The sequence below is a fragment of the Equus przewalskii genome, chromosome 25 (genome assembly GCF_037783145.1).
Source record: "Equus przewalskii isolate Varuska chromosome 25, EquPr2, whole genome shotgun sequence".
Taxonomy (NCBI): Eukaryota; Metazoa; Chordata; class Mammalia; order Perissodactyla; family Equidae; genus Equus; species Equus przewalskii.
This window is the reverse complement of record NC_091855.1, coordinates 35,523,133-35,539,914: the sequence shown is the minus strand read 5'-3', so window position 1 is coordinate 35,539,914 and position 16,782 is coordinate 35,523,133. Positions and strand designations below refer to the sequence as shown.

General features: G+C 42.4%; 1 protein-coding gene across 2 annotated transcripts; it reads right to left on the bottom strand.

Moving 5' to 3' along the window:
* Window positions 1-475: 475 nt before the first annotated feature.
* Window positions 476-16,764, bottom strand: UBR7 (ubiquitin protein ligase E3 component n-recognin 7). 2 transcript variants are annotated; one of them, XR_011533109.1, is made up of 12 exons: window positions 16,425-16,753; window positions 14,347-14,480; window positions 13,833-13,893; window positions 12,821-12,916; window positions 10,455-10,508; window positions 10,121-10,226; window positions 8,285-8,493; window positions 7,969-8,118; window positions 7,269-7,431; window positions 6,179-6,240; window positions 2,398-2,750; window positions 476-2,299 (listed from the first exon to the last, which is right to left on the bottom strand). XR_011533109.1 is itself a non-coding variant. In XM_008530641.2 (11 exons), exons 1-11 carry the CDS (start codon window positions 16,572-16,574, stop codon window positions 2,658-2,660), a joined length of 1,278 nt encoding a protein of 425 aa, XP_008528863.2. In that variant the 5' UTR covers window positions 16,575-16,764; the 3' UTR covers window positions 476-2,657. The 2 variants fall into 2 exon arrangements, 1 of the variants encoding a protein (XP_008528863.2); XM_008530641.2 differs by having other exon boundaries at window positions 476-2,750; window positions 16,425-16,764.
* Between the last annotated feature and the right edge of the window lie 18 nt (window positions 16,765-16,782).

The window sequence follows — 16,782 nt, the reverse complement described above, 5'->3', positions numbered from 1 at the left end:
CTGAATCATTTCCAAGGAGGCATGGGCTGGGACGAGACCAAAGTGGCCTTCCACAGTGGCGTTTTGGGCGTTTTCACATTTCTCTCTGAGCATGGCTACCACGTAGGTGGCCCTCATCTCCTCCTCAGACTGCGGGCTCCCCGCCCTCCATCTGTGCACGGCCACACCTGGACGAACTGTGCTCGGTCACAGCCCACGCCCGTTTCTCTGTTGTCCTGCTCATCTGGGCCCCAAGAGGAATCATGGAACGCCCTCCCAGGCGTTGTAAAGCCAGGGGAGTGAGACGCTCTGCTGGTGGGACTTCAGATCAAGTCACCTCTATCAACCAGCAGGAGAGAAATGAACCAGTCCCTCTGCGAGAGCAGGACCCGGGCAGGAACGGCCGGTGGAGTACACTCAATATCATACTCGTTTCCTTACAGCCTGCCAAGGGAGGCTGTGTGCATTTCAATATGACTACAGTCTGAAAAGCCACTATTTTGAATTGGTTTTATTTAAATTTTACAGAAACCTGATTGGAGTTAATATGTAATTATAAGTCCAGTAACAATTCTACAAAAATGCACATACAACGCCAGAATTCCTTAAAAGCAACTAATATCATATTCTTATTTTGCATAAAACATGCATTAATATCAACTGCCACATGTTGGCCAAAATCAGTCTCTACAAGCAGAGACGGTCCAATAGTCAATAAGAAAACTAGTTGTGAACAATAGGTAAAAAAAAGAGGTTTTTCTGGTTGATGTAAGAGCAGGAACAGCCCCTTTCACAGAGCGAGCCCTCCAGCGCTGGCGGATCTGTACCGCGCTGCACAGTGACACGTCGCCTCTGAGATTTGGTCCTGACCTGTCGTAAGGAGTAAGGAACTTTCTGGTAGTGAAAGCAAATGTTTGAGAAGATGCAGACTTTCAGGCCACAACGGTACACTGCTAGTGCATCTTTGCAAAGGAGGCTCAGAAACCCTCGGACCTGGAAGGACCCCAAGCTGGGGACTGGAAACCCTCACACTCGCCCTGAGCTTTCCACCCCGGCCTGTTTACCCCTTTCTCCAAGGCCAGCTCAGGGCACACAAGCATCAACTGTGGCCACCAGACCTTCCAGCTCCACACACCACTCTCCATGGGAATCTGTAATTAGGGGTTTGTTTGATGCAGGAAAACACGGGTTGGACCATTTCTTTGAGGCCTTGACTTTCTGTCGCCTAGTTCTTTCCATCCAGGGCTCAGTGGGCACTCAGATACGTGACTGCTGGACACACGAAGGAAGAGTAAACACGTGTGGTCCCAAAGCCTCAAACGCTTATAGTCACGTACCTCACTGTGTGCCATTATTGTCAGGAAAGACCACGTTCCTCCAGAGGGAGACAGCAACTGAGGGCTCTGCGTTTGTCAAAAGGTGTTTTCACATAGACTGAGGGGCTTTAAAGAGATGTCATACCAACTGAAAGGACGGCCCTTAAATATGGGGCTCCACACAACATCCTAGGAGGCTCTTCAAAGGAATGTCTCAGTCACCGGGACCCCGCTGCGGACGTGCACGTGTGCATACGGAAAGCTCCGCACTCGTGCGGCCCAGGGCCTTGTTGGGACCCCTCCCACATTCTGCCTCTTCCATGACAGGGCCCTCACTGCCCTGTTCCTGACAAGGAAGCTAAACCAGTATCTTTTTCTTCAGCACAGATTTAAAAGGAAAAAATAATTTATTGGGGTTCTAATAACATTTTCATAACAGAATAATATCAAAATAGGTCCGTTTTTAATATATGCTTATGAATATCCCTGATAATATAAAGGAATCCAGAGGACTTTGTAAACCACCAAGATTTCACAGGGTAGTACCCGGTCTATGTTTAGGCAGCAGAAGAGGGACGAGCACACTGGCAAATGTTTTCCAGGAAGCACTGTGAGCGCGACAGTGCTGAAATTCTACTACACTAGTGCCAGGAGAATCGTGAGTGAAATTTTCACTTTAAATTTATTAGTCAAATCTGCAACCAAGGTTGGCTTCCTCGATCCTGCCATCAGCCAACCTCCTGCCTGTGACAGTCGTCCAGGCCAGAAAACCATCAGTGCTGCTACTCTGGACGCTGGGCCAAGAAGAAACAAGCTCCGAGATCCTTTCTAAGCCGTGACCAAACCTCAGAAAGCAGGGATGTGGGAGAAGGAGCAGACCAGGCTTGAGGCGGCTCTGACCCAAGGCACCAGGATCTCGGGGGCGAGGGCACCACAGAGGTTCTAGCTGACAGGAAGAGAACTTCTGCGATGCCCCACAGAGCACGTCCTGGAAGACAACAGCTCTGTGGCAGAGAAGACACATTCAGGAGTTAAAGGACAAGTCACTAGAAAAGAAACTAGTTTACTTTCTCAAAACGAAATCAAACATCTTAAAACTTACAAGCAAATAACCCTGGGCAGACAGGGGCGGGGGCTGGCCTGTGGAATGATCACATTGAGCTGAGTCAGCAAGAATGCTGGTTGTGAAATCAGCATCAACATTGTGGCTACTGTAGTTAAGGAGAGTGAAGGGAGCTCAGGGCCGCAGGAGGAGGCCTCTCCAGAGAGGACAAGAGGACCAAATGGGAACTATGCCTCTTTTATTCCTGGAACAGTAAGTGGCATTTCATTGGCCTGGAGGAGAAGGCGCCATGCCCCCCTCTAGCTGCAGTAATACTGCATGCCGTCCACTCTTCTTCTCTTCTTGGACTGAAATTCTTCAAAGAACTGCTGGATGTCCTCTCTCTTAACAACCTGTTGATGAAAAGCAAGGGTTAAGGAAAGGGAACTACATCACAGGACAGCAATAACCGCTCGTAACAGTCACAAACGAGTCCAACAATGTTGCTGATAAGAATTGTTCTGTGTAATTAATTTACTATCTCCATTTTATAGGAGAGCTCGTCCAGGCTCACAGGGGCCGGCCTGTTCCGAGTCACACAGCCAGGCAGAAGAGCCTAAGCGTGCAGAGCACAGATGCCACTACCTACCTCAGTTACCTCAGACAAAATGAGAGAAAGCAGCTCCTATCTAACAGGGTCATTTGAAGATGAGATGAGATATAATGCCTGCAGAACACTGCCGGGCACCTAGGACATTCTCAATAAATATTAGCTGAAAAGAAAACTGGCAGAGCCAGGACAAGACTAAGAACCCCAAGAGGCCCCTAAGACCACTGCTTGCTCTCAGGACACAGCTGTCTTTGTGGGGGGGGGGTGTCCTCCAGCTCTGTGTCAGCACCCACAGAAAACTAAGGCTGTTCTGCTTTGAGATTTGTGCTTTCTTCTTTGCTGAAAAAAAGGAACCACAAAACTTTTCCCCCTTTCAGAGTCCAAAATTAAGGTGTTTGCTATATAAATGGAAAAATAATTGGTAAAAGCTATAGCACACTTTTAGTAAATGGAATATGCATGTTATGTAATAAAAATGAGAAATTTATCTTCCAGTTTATTGGAAAAAGGACTGGAGTATCATATAAAGGTATTTATGATATTAGCAAAATAAAATAGTAAAAAGAAGAAAATAAGGCAAAAGGAAAATATGGATAAAAAGTAAACTGGGACAACCCAGAAGCTAGTCCCTGCTCCCCCAGAGAGAGTCTATGCCAGCTGCTCTGGTCTAAAGCTGTTTACGGAAATCACAAGAGAAGGTGTGAGAATTTACTTTTTAATTACAAAGGTAACACATGCTTACTGTCATGAAGGAATGAAGGTGGGGCAGGGAGAGGGAGGGAAAGAGAAACAGAAAGAGAAAGCACATGAAAGCCTGTGAGCAAGAGGGAGAGAGAACGTCACAAAGAGGACAAATACTTGTGTATAGAGTGAAATCTCCCCCCACAGCAGGGTGGAGTGCTGCTAACAATCGCAAACAGAATGCTGACTTGATCCACTCTCTTGGGGTAAGAGTGAGAGAAGATACTTATTAATGCTCCCAGTAGGACTGAACCTTTTGTCAGTTCTCCACCACAGTCTGGTAGCTGATACACCAGGTTCACAAGCACCAAGAATAAAACTGCTGGTCAGCTGGTGAGGAATGAGAGCCCCTAACAGATTCAGGATCCAGATGGCTAACACACTGAGATAAACGACCGTGGCTCAAAACTCTAACGTACTTGGCTAAAAGGCTCGGAAACGGACACTTATAAAATGCTACTAAATAGGATACTTGGGAGTTCTAATATGAAAGATCCATCCTTAGCTTGGAGCACAAACATTAAACACTAAAAGGCAATAAAAGGCAAAAAATTTCTCCTGCCAGGATATTGTGGGAGGAGACCTTAAAGCACACAAATTACAATGTGCAATCTTTACTTTCTAGACACCCTCACCCACAACCAGCATGGACAGTAGAAACGTTAAAGAAAAAACATTTGGGTTCAATAAAAAATTTGCCTCAGAAAATCTGTAGTTTCTAAGTGTTTTTTTTAATAGTCAGACACAAACATTAAATAAAACACAGTCTGTCATCTGAGAACATCTATAACTTACTAGCATTATCTTCTGTGGACAAATACAGCCAAAGCAGAGAAGTCTTATGGCAACTTAAGATTTTCGTTTGTTTTTTGTAAAGATGTAGTTAGTAATGTCATGGAACAAACAATGAAAAATAATATTTTTCTGTCCTTTTAAATCATCATCTCAGATTAAAAAAATCTCTCAGGGGCCAGCCCCGTGGCCGAGTGGTTAAGTTTGCGCGCTCCGCTTGGGCAGCCCAGGGTTTCGCTGGTTCGGATCCTGGGCGTGGACATGGCACCGCTTATCAGGCCATGCTGAGGTGGCGTCCCACATGCCGCAACTAGAAGGACCCACAACTAAAAATACACAACTATGTACCAGGGGGCTTTGGAGAGAAAAAGGAAAATAAAATCTTAGGAAAAAAATCTCTCTTACGAAGAATCACAGAGTGGTTCCAGTGATAACTAAGATCCATAGGTTGAAGACACATGTGAAGACTTTGAATAAAACTGTCAGACGTGAATGGAAAAAGACAACATAGCTACTATTTTTCTTTTCTGAGATTTTCAGTGTATGTATGTAATAAAATTAATGAGGAGCACGCTGACCACACACTGCACAGGAGCAGAGTGAGGAGCACGCTCTGACGCATCTGAAAGACCTCGGATGTCCACTAGGAGCGCAGAGGTTAAGATGGGCACACCCACGAACGGTCTCAGTTCCAGCGAGAGAGAAGAATGCGTCCACGTTAAGCAGAACTTGGCCTTTGCAACAGAAACAGGAAGAAGTGTCATTGAAGAACTCCTGGGACGCAGGAAGACGTTCAGGGTGACCGTGAAGAACATTCTCTAAAAAACGTGGAACCCATTTAAGGGAAGGCTCCTTTAACTTCTGATTTTATAGTTCATTCTGCAGAAAGGCAACACTGCGACCCTGCCCAGAAATCCGGGCGGCTGCAAGGTCTACATTTTTGAGAAAGAAGAAATGACCTAAAGGAGGCTGGTAGAGACTACTGCCAAGACAGCAAGTCTCAGGGCACGTCCTGAGGATCCGTCAGACCACAGATGACTCGATTTCTACATCTGGCTGGAGCAGAGCAAAATATTTAACTGTCCATAAGGACAACCTCAGGCCATGAAAAGAAAAGTCACATTTTGTTTTATATCTGCCTTTGGAAGACAGAAAGGCACTTTAGAAAAAAATTCTGTCCACCATGAGTCGTAAAGAGCTAAGAAGTATGGTGAATTCACTTGGAAGACTTGTAAAACATTACACATTGTAGAGTCGACGTCACCCTCAAAAGCATCGAGGCTCTCCTAAGTGGCAAGAGAAATGTTTTAGCCTCCAATTAGAAAGTTCTTTTATTCTAAACTATAGAACCCAGAATCCCAGAAAAGGGGTCTGGATTTAATTTTTTCCTGCCTGGTCATTTTCCTTCCTCCTCCAGGGACCCTTGCTGGAAGGTGGGCTGGGCAGAATCAGCATGACTGGCTGCTCTCTCAGATCTGTGTGGCTGCTCCGGCCCTCGCCCTCTGCCCCAGGGCCGGGAAGGACCCCCAGTGGGCTGGGCCCCAGCTCTTATTGAATTCTCTTAGCTCTGCCTGCATCAAACTCTCAAGTACCCAGTTTAAGATGCACAGTCATTTTTTTCATCAAAGAAAATGAACAGTCTATTCAAAACATAGAGGGCTATGATTAAAATGATTAAAATTCTTTAACTCAACATACCGTGCCTTCATCAGCAAATCTCTTGAGATAGTCTTTAAGTTCAGACTTCAAGTCATTATATTCTAAATTAAAACAACAAAAAAAGGACTTAAACTTTAGATAAGCCATTGCTTTTGGAAACAAAATATTTCTTTACCATTGACATTTGAGTATGTTAATAGTTTAAATTTTTAAGTGAAACCTGCATAGAAACTCGTTCCCAATTTCTCTCAAACTCCTCCATTTTGACATCTGGGATCTTTTTTCATTAAAAAACAGAAATATCTTCACCCCCAAAAAGATTAGCCAGGAATTTTTTAAAGGTTCTCCTCGCTCTCTGGAATTCTAATACCGAAAGAAACCTGGGCTCGTCAGTCAGTTTTAAAACCGTTCGCTAACTCAACAGCTTATATTATGTACGAGGCACTGTGAGCGCTACAAAAACCTTTAGATGCAGCCTCCATCCTCGAAAAGCTTTTAGTCTAATAAAGGCAAAAAGAGATTAATGAAATAGTTACAAATAAAAGACAGAAATGACCAATGCCATAAAAGGAGCACAAAGGGAGTGACAACCGAGCAGAAACTGGCCGGGGCAAAAATCACTAAAATAAGTTGGGCAGACTGGGGGAAAAAATGTAAAAGCCTGCACAAAGGGTTTGGGGACATTCTCCCCTCGAGTGGTTTCCTGTGAACCACTGAAGCAACCTCAAGAACTGTCAAAACGGTGTTTTGCTCAAAAAGATGACACGTTATGCTTAATGAAAATTATTTCAATGCCTGGAAAAAGAAATGGACTTACTAATATTCTTGACTCATACATCTACCCTTAGTCAAAATAGCACATGTTATGGTTTCCCAAGAATGTAATTACTCTAGCATGTCACCCTGATTCAATGGTAATAGCAGCCAAACCCCCAGCAACATTACAATTAAGCAAATGGAGTTGAGGTGTACTGTATAATTCCAAATTTAAACTTTCTTTGTGTGAAATTAAAATAACAGGCATTAGTTGTCCTCCTTATATACACATATATTCGTATACACATATTTTCTTCAATAGAGAAGGAAACTTTACAAACTTCTTGAGTTTTCACACTCCAACGGTATTTACCACAAATCAGCTCCACTTGCTGGACTCTGTTCATGCTGTTAAGCGTGTCCATCAAAGGGTCCCTCCTGTCAGCCGCCTGGTCAACCTTGCCCTTGTTCTCATAAGCCAGAACTGTGTCATATTCATCTGTCAGGAACAGGACATCCAGATCGCCATACATTTTCTTTAAAAAATAAAACCAGTTTCCCCATTAGAACTGTATGTCAGTCTCAGAAAGTCAACCTCATGAGAATCACTAAAAACTTATTTAATTTATTTTAGATTAACTGCCAGAAAAACCTGAGCCTTTCAGCACAGAGGTGCTTGAATTATGTATTCTTTTTGCTCAAATCTCTTTTAGAAATCTCTCAACTTCCTAGTAGATACTGTATGGTCTAAGAGATCTTTACTTAAAAACCACTGACTCACTGTAACTTTCATGCAATCTGTGTTTCCAAGCAACTCTATGATATAAAAAAGCTCAGAATTGCTATTTGACACTAAAATGAAGATAAGTAAATAAAAACTATTGCATAATTCTTAATTTCTTCCACAAGCATTCAGATTGCAAATACTAGTCATAAATTTGCTTAACACAAAAATTTCGAAAGTTCTCTGCACTCCTAACACCCATTTCATAAATATCCTTTTCAGATGTTCTTATTTTAGGCATCAGTGCACAAAACATGCTGACATTGAACTTGATCGGGTACTTACTCACCATACAGTCTGGGCAGGTACATAACTTGCTACGCCAGTTCAGGGGCCAATAGGTGGCAGTGTCTTTCTTCACAAACTGCTTAGCTTTAAGGTCCTGCAGTTTGCAGCCAGACTGTGATTCCGTGTTGAGATGCTGATTCTTAAACACCGTCTGAAATAAAATTAAGTTTTGAAGTGCATTTTTTAAACTATCGCAGTTTTCATTTTGTGAAGGGATTTCTTTAGGAAGAGGGTACAACTGAAATCCAAGGCTGTAGAGCTTAGAGAATTAACTTTTCAAGTTCTCTTTCTCTTATGGCTCATGCTTCATACGTTACCTGGGGATCAGATGCAGAACTAGAGCTGGTACACGGTTCGCTAGTCTGCTCTGCTTTCACTTCTTTGACAGCATCCTTTCCATGCTCCGGAATATCCTCTTTGAGGGTACTATCTTGATGATCTCCATTTTCAGGTTTGATAACTTCCTGATCACCAATTCCATCAACATTCAGCACCAACCCATCATCCTCAGCAGATACTTTAGTTACTGTGGGTTCAATGAAAAAACACACACATATCCACAGGCCTATTAGACAATGAAACCACTTAATCTGATTAAAAAATATTTCAGAATCTGGAAAGGAGAAAGGCAACCTTAATCTCTGGAATAATGAGAAAGGAAATATCAACACTTTTTTAGGTTACGCCTGCCTAATCCAAAGAGTTGAAATAATTGAACAGTTCATTTACAAATATCAATCACTACTTAAGCACTTTATTTGTAAAGAAGAAAGGAAAACACCACAGATGTTACAGAGAGAAGGGACACCTCAGGAAGCAAGGGGAAGTAGGAAGAGAGTTCACTGCAAACGCAGGTAGCAGGGTAGTTTTGAAAAAACCACCAGCTTTCCTTTAAGCAAGGAGGAAATCAAAAAGGATGGGTAGAAAGGCAGAAATACCATAAAAGAGAGAAGAGAAATGATAAGGAGGCTCATGTTGCATGGCGGCATTTCAGTTTACTAGGGATGAAGCCATCTGCTGCCAGGAAAGGGTGAAGGGGAGGGGAAGGTCAATTACGAAATCCAATGAATGAGAAACACACAGGCCAGTGCAGAGCGACAGACGGAAGAGGGAAGGGCACGGACAGAAGACGGAGCCCCAGGGTTAAGAACTTCGAGACCAATCAATGAGAAACACACAGGCCAGTGCAGAGTGACAGACCGAAGAGGGAAGGGCACGGACAGAAGACGGAGCCCAAGGGTTAAGAACTTCGAGACCAATCAATGAGAAACACACAGGCCAGTGCAAAGCGACAGACAGAAGAGGGAAGGGCACGGACAGAAGGACGGAGCCCCAGGGTTAAGAACTTCGAGACCAATCAACGAGAAACACACAGGCCAGTGCAAAGTGACAGACAGAAGAGGGAAGGGCACGGACAGAAGACGGAGCCCCAGGGTTAAGAACTTCGAGACCAATCAATGAGAAACACACAGGCCAGTGCAAAGTGACAGACAGAAGAGGGAAGGGCACGGACAGAAGACGGAGCCCAAGGGTTAAGAACTTCGAGACCAATCAAAAGCGTAGGATGAGATCTTCGGTATGGCTATGCTGTTTGTGGTTTGTATGGTGAAGTGTTCCCTAAAGGTGAGAAAGGCAAAGCAATTATGAGGCCAGAGCAGCAGATACGATGAATAACTGCCACTTTAAAAATAAATTAAGTAATACATACAGCATTACCAATAAAATACACTATTTAATGCCTCAAGACCATTCAGTGCTGGTTAGTCGTTCGGGTCAATTTCTTAGCGTCTAATAGAAGAGCCAGGTAGCATACTGTCCAACCTGCCAACCCCTCCCCAAGCAACAGCAGGTCTTACATTTAAGAACAACTTATTTGGGTTCTATTTCTCTCTGGAATTCCCATTCGAAAACTGCCTCCTTCATTTTCTCTAATTCTGGTCTCCTCCATACTCTGCATCACACCAGTTAAGTACAGATTCATTCTTGGTAGTCTCCCAACCAATCTCTAAGCACCTTGGGGAGAAGGAACACACCTCACACTTCTTTTCCAGACCTCAGAGTCCAGGTAAAAACAGTTGCTAAACATTCTCGACTGAACATACAAATTTTACAAGCACAACTTTGTGGCACACCCACTCCACAAAGACACATACCTGCCAGTTGTGCAGCATAAGCCCACAAGAAAGAGCAGTGTTTCATACAAGCCTGGCACACCATCTCTTGGAAATCCCCACTCTCGGGGGGAATGGCACCAAGATGCTGTGAATACAGAAAATCAAATATTTTTCTTGTGATCTCCAAGTTATCCAAAATGCTCATTATTTTATAAACAAATATAAGAGTACACTGCAAGAGTACACTGATCATATCTTTATAGTTTATTTTTGGATGAGTAATTGTAATGTAAAATATAACACAATTCAAAAAAAAAGGATCTTTTCTCTTTTTGTGAAGGCAATGGCTTTTAAAGGCAAAAGCTTTCCTTACCCTTCCATGGAACCAGTCTTCACAGACTACACACTGGATCATCTCATCTGGAATCTAATGTGGAAAAGCAGTGTATGTGTTAATGACTACAGTGAATTCTGGGACACAGAAGCAAATCTGGCACACAGTAGAATCAGATATTAAATAATTCTTTACCAGATCTGTGAGCCCACTATCCACATGCCAGGAGTCAAGGGGACAGGGAGAGACAGTGGATCAAGCGGCCAGAGAAGTTCATTCCACACGAACTGGTGTTACAATGAGATAAGCACTTTGCAAGCAACTGTCAAAGCTCTTTCATATCAGTTGCTTAATATCTGATTCTCACAAAACTTTATAAATAAGTAATGTAGTCTCATTTTCTAGATAAACCCATTCCCAGGGAGGTAATATGAATTGACCAGTGCAGAATGTGACAACTGGGACTTTTCACCACATCATGCTGCCAAGTAATTGAAAAGGAAATGTTAGGGGCCGGCTCCGTGGCCGAGTGGTTAAGTTCGCGCGCTCCGCTGCGGTGGCCCAGGGTTCGGATCCTGGGCGCGGACATGGCACTGCTCGTCAGGCCATGCTGAGGCGGCATCCCACATCCCACAACTAGAAGGACCTGCAACTAAGATATACAACTATGTACAGGGGGGTTTGGGGAGATAAAGCAGAAAAAATAAAAAAAAAAAAAAGATTGGCAACAGTTGTTAGCCCAGGTGCCAATCTTTAAAAAAAAAGAAAAGGAAATGTTATAATCTCTTGATTATATGGACAAAACTTCCCCAATTTGAGTAAATTAAATAATAACTAAATTCCGGCCTTAGGAAAATTATATGCCAAAGGGCATAGACGATTTTTAGAATGATCTTCATTTTATTCTAAGGCTTTCATATCTACTGATTAATATTCCAATGTTGTTCTGTCCTTTCACTATTATGGTTTCTTAAAGGAAAAAAAAATGCTTTATATATATATAAATAGCAGTTTTATTCTTTCTTCTGCCTTGATCAATTTATTCGCCATCTTATTCTTTCTGTCTTTTAAAGATTCAACAGTGTTATAACACTTTACTCCATACCTTAAAATATCCAGTTTTAAGGTTTTATGTTTGTTAACTCAAAGATATCTTCAATTTGTTCCTCTATATAATTTGGTTCAATAATTAAAATTCCAAGACAACTAGAAAGCAAGAAAGAAGGCAGAGGCTAATTTCTCTAAATACAAAATGACGCCTTCAAATCAGTAAATGCATAAACAAAACCTACCCAATCAAATCATGGGCCAAGGATACAAAAGGACAATTCAGATAGAAGATTGTTACAAATGTCTGATAAATTCATGAAAAGATGCATAACCTCACTCACGACCATAAAAAGGAAAATTTTTTAAAGATACCATTCTTCCTCTATTAGAATGGCAAAATTTTAGAAGACTGCTGATATGTAGGGATGACCAGAGTGTTGGGGAAAAAACACTATCACACACTGTTGGTGGCTGAATCCTTTTCACAGATCACCGTTTTAAATAAAAATATCCTTTGATCCTGAGTTCTACCTCTAGGTATCTGTTCTGTGTACATACTGGCAGGAGTACTCAGTCATATCACTGCATAAGGATATTAACCGCAGCTTTCTTCATAACACTGAAAAACCAGACAACGCCAGTCTGCTTTGGAAGAACATTCAGGTAACTAACTTACAGCGTGTCAAATTATGGAATACTCTGCTGCGATTAAACAGGCCAGACATGTATTGTTAGACATGGAAGCATGGCTATGATATACTGATAAGTGAGCAAAGCAAGCTGCAGAAGTGAACGTCCAGAATTTTCACTTTCTTTAAAAGAAAAGGAAACTACAAATTGAAATACACATTCACTCATACACATATATGTGTACAGAAAAAGGTCTAAAAACACATACACCAAAAAGTGTTAACACTGGTCATGTCTGCGAGGTAAAAAGGTACAGGAGAGAGGAAGGAGAAAAACTCCTGTATACTTCTAATTGAAATTTCTAAGATGATCCAGTTTGCATAGCCCATTGCTTTCCTTCCAGGAACACAAGAGGTTGAAGGTCATTTTTTAAAAAGTGAAGGAGTCGAGCAGGCAGGCAGGCAGGCAAAGAGGGAGAGAAGGGGAAAAGGCCTGGCCTTGGGAAAATCCTGTCCAATATTTCACTCTCGTGATTTCAGAATAAGAAGAACAGTTGAGATCTCTATCAGTTACAGATCCAGCCAGATTCATAAGGAATAAATCCTGAATCCTTTCACAATCCCCAAATTCCTCCTGAACAGCTACAGAGGCCCAGAAATGACAAGAGGCTGTGGAGTGAAGGCTAGAGATGACACAGCCCCAGGCTTAGCCCCCAATTCTCTCACCTCATCTTCAGGATCAGGATAAGGTCTCTTGCAAATGCAGTACAATCCAAAAAAGTTGTCATTGTACTTATTGCCAGAATTTATCTTTGCTTTGTCCTGAAAGATATTAATTTCAACATATAATATGTTCTGATTTTAACTATCATTTCACGCATCATGAAATATATGCATTCAGTAATTTCTGCATTAAATATTGTCTCCCCAGGAACCGGTCTTTAACTTTCAAAGTACAAAGGAAAAGAATTCATGCCTATTAAAGAGATATTTTTTTCCAGGATCCTGGGAAAAAATAAAATTTATTTTTTTAACTTCTTTGTAGCAATTAGGGGAGACTGAATACATCCATTTAATAAAATGGTGATAAAAGTTAATCATAAGTATTAATCATCAGCCTACATAAACTGACATCGGCCTGGAATTTCAAAGTACTTCTTAACGCCCAGCTGTGACAGCCAAAGCCCCCAGGTTACCAGAAGGCAAAAATCGGGCAAGAAAACTGTCTAAAAATAACTTTCAAAGGAGGGGAAAAGCATGACAGTTTTGGCAATTATGACTGAACAAGGTAAAATCCCTCACTTTCTCTTTCATTTCTGTTATTTCACTAAAAGTTATATTAGTGTAGCTTTTATTAGTCAAAAAGCAGTAAAAAAACTCCTGTATGCATCCAGCCCACATTCACTATTACCAAATTTTATTTATTCAGTTTTTAGAGTCATACCCTCTGCCTTCAAAGCCTTAGAGCATGGGCACAACCAGCATAACGAAACCTGAATCACTTCAAACATTCGCCCAAAAACCTTTCATATTAATTACAATCTATTCTGCAGACTCTGAACAGGTTACTTAGTTTTCCAACGGGATAAAAACTGGAATACAGTCTAATATTGATTTGCCCATTTGCAAAGAATAAGCATAAAAACTTCTGGTTTGGAAAATATTTGATTTTTACCCACTCCAGCAAATATCAGTGTCAGCTACTTTCAATACATCTATAGTTACAGTGCTTACTTACAGGAAATAGTTTGCATTCCAAATTTTTAAACTTGCTGTTTCCACAATCACAACGAAAATTTCTGAAACAAAGGAGGAAGAGCCAATTTTAATTTTTCTTTTAAATCTAACAACTTACCCTTTAAATTCATATAGCCTCTTCACTTTCAACTCATTTCTGGGATCTAAAAAGTGGCCTTGGTTGCTATTCATGGATCCAATTTGGAATTTCTCCAAGAACATTAACAATAAAAGATTTAATAACTCTGGAAATTAACATGCATAAATACAAATATCTATATCTCACACGAGTAAAATAATGGCAGAGAAGGATGAGCAGTTTCATTTTGTCCCATAACTATATTTTAAAAGACCCTCTGGAAAAAATATTCTTTCCAATTATATTAAATAATTACATTAAATTTTACCAGTGCACGGTTACTTTGAATGGAAAAGCAAGATTAAGAAAAAAATGCAGCTGGGAAAGAATTTAAACATTCAAAAAGCATTCAGCACCAATCTCTGATCATCTTTACCTTTTTGTGTATAGTTCAAACAGTTTATGACTCCCATGACATTCATAACTGCAGGCTAGGCAAATTCCTGCTGGTTCTTCTCCCTCTGGAGTGCAAGTACTACAGGCATATAGTGCTTGTCTCTTTACTGAGCCCTAAAAGACAGCCCCAAAATGCAAAAAGAGAGAGAATAAATTAATGAAATATGGCATGGTTACCTAATACTCATATTGTGATCTGAGAAATAATTGAAATCAGATTATCTGTGCTCAAGATCTTCCTGTAAAAAACACTAAAACTAATAAAAAAGCTTACACAAGAGAGTACGCCAACATTGTTGCACATTTCATATCACTATATATTTACTATACTAGTGCTTGTTTTCATACACTTTTTTCTTAAAGTGGTAGGAAGTTTAATATTCTCAGTCAGCTGTCAATAAGCTGGTCTGATTACTCATTGTGATACACGAAAACGTAGGGGAATGTGCACAGGTTGATGTAAGTAATATCACACTTTAATTTTGGAAAATCCTGTGATTCCACCAAAGAGAAAATCAATGCATTAAAAGAATCCCTTTGATTTGTAGGAGATGCATGCTGAAGTATTTCGAGTGTGGTGTCATGATATCTGCAACTTATTTTCAAATGGTTCAGCAAAAAAAAAGTATATTATAAAGAAGATGATAAAGATTAAACAAATGTGGTAAAATGTTTAAAAAGTGAATATATGTAAAAGGTACAATGGTGTTTCAACATATCTGTAGATTTTAAACGTTTCAAAATAAAAAGCTGAAGGAAAAACAGACAAAACTTTTAGAAATCTTTTACCCTCCTCTAGGAAGGAGGGAGACAGAAGGAAGCTTCTGGATGTCGGAAATGTTCTATTTCTCGATCTGGGTGGTAGGTATTTGCAATGTGTGTGTTTGTTTTTCAAGCCCTCCACATAATTTGTGCGATTTTCTACATATTTTACTACAATAAAAAGAAAATTTTAAGGAAGTCTGTTTTATAAAACTAAGTATATTTCAAAAATAGCTTATGTATAGACCCTTTTTTAAAAAGGAAAGCAGAGAAAAAGCTGTTTTAGTGGTGACCAAAGGTTTTAAAATACCAGCAAACACCTGGGACTATCTTTGGATAGCAGGTGTATTCAAAAATATAACCATTTGGCAGAGTAAACCCAACTGGTCAACGGCGACAAGTGCTATTATGACCTCAGTCCACACCACAGAATGACCCCAAGTCTCTCTCCTCATGCCCCAATGTTCTACTCGATGCACTCCCCCTACCAAGGTAACCTTCTTCCTCCCACCAGTTCTCCTCCCTTGTTAGTTTTCTTCTACCCACCATTCTCCATTTTTGTACCTAGAAATACAGGATGAGTCGCCAAACACTATATCACACCCCCTCAAATCTTGTTCACATCTTCCAAGTGCCAAATGTCCTCTTCAAGTAGATCCTTCTCTCCTCCCCCCTCCTTTGCCAGTGCCACCTGCTGTCCTGGCTCAGGTCTATCCCCATGGGGGGCAGACCGCAGCCAGACACGGTACTTGTTTCGTCTCGCCAAAAAACTACCAGCTAGCACTTGTCAAACTAAATTGCAGAGGACCTAGCTGTCAAGGAGCCCAGCCCACACAGGGAGATTTTTTCAAATCCAGAGCTCTCTCCTTTAATTCTGCTGTGACTCTCCCATTCGGTTCCTATTAAATACTCTTAGGATGGGAAAAGTAGGGACAAAGATGTCTGAATGAGAGGTCACGGGGACGGTTTCGTAAAAAGCAGCCGGGGCGACGAGACGAGACGGGAGAGGAAGGGAAGAGCAGCTGCCCCCGGGCCAGGGGCTGGAGAATCCCGAGGGGCCGGACGGAGGCAGACCGCCGGACGAGGGGGCTCCTGCTGGACACAGGCTGAGAGAGGGGGCCCAGGAGATGAGGGTAAAAGGGCAGCTGGGCCTGGGACGGGGAAGCCTACGACGAACGGCGGCCCCGCACCACCACGGGGGAGCCGGGCCGCCGCAGGCGGGAACAGGGCAAGACTCGTCGGGAAGAGGGGGTTCAGCGGAGCCCGGGGGGGACCACGCCCGGGCCGCGCGCCCACCTGCGAGTAGGAGCACTTCTCGGAGTCGCTGCCGCCCAGCACGGCGCACGCCTCGTTCTCCAGCTCCTCGTCCTCCTCAAGCACGTCGACCAACGATACCACGGGCTCCAGCTCCGACTGCCGCCCAGCGTGGCCCTCCGCTCCGGCCATCCTCAACTGTCACCCGGACCGCCGTTCTGCCCCTGCGGAGGCGGGAAAAGCAGCCGCGGGGGGCGTGGCCGGAGGAGGCGGAGGCTGAGTGCCAGGAACCAATCCCAAAAAGGGAAGAGAAGGAAGGGGGAGGAGCGACTTCCGACGAACGGAAGTTACTCCTCTCCCTTCTCCCGCTTGCGCCCGCCGCGGGCTGGTTTCCGCTTCC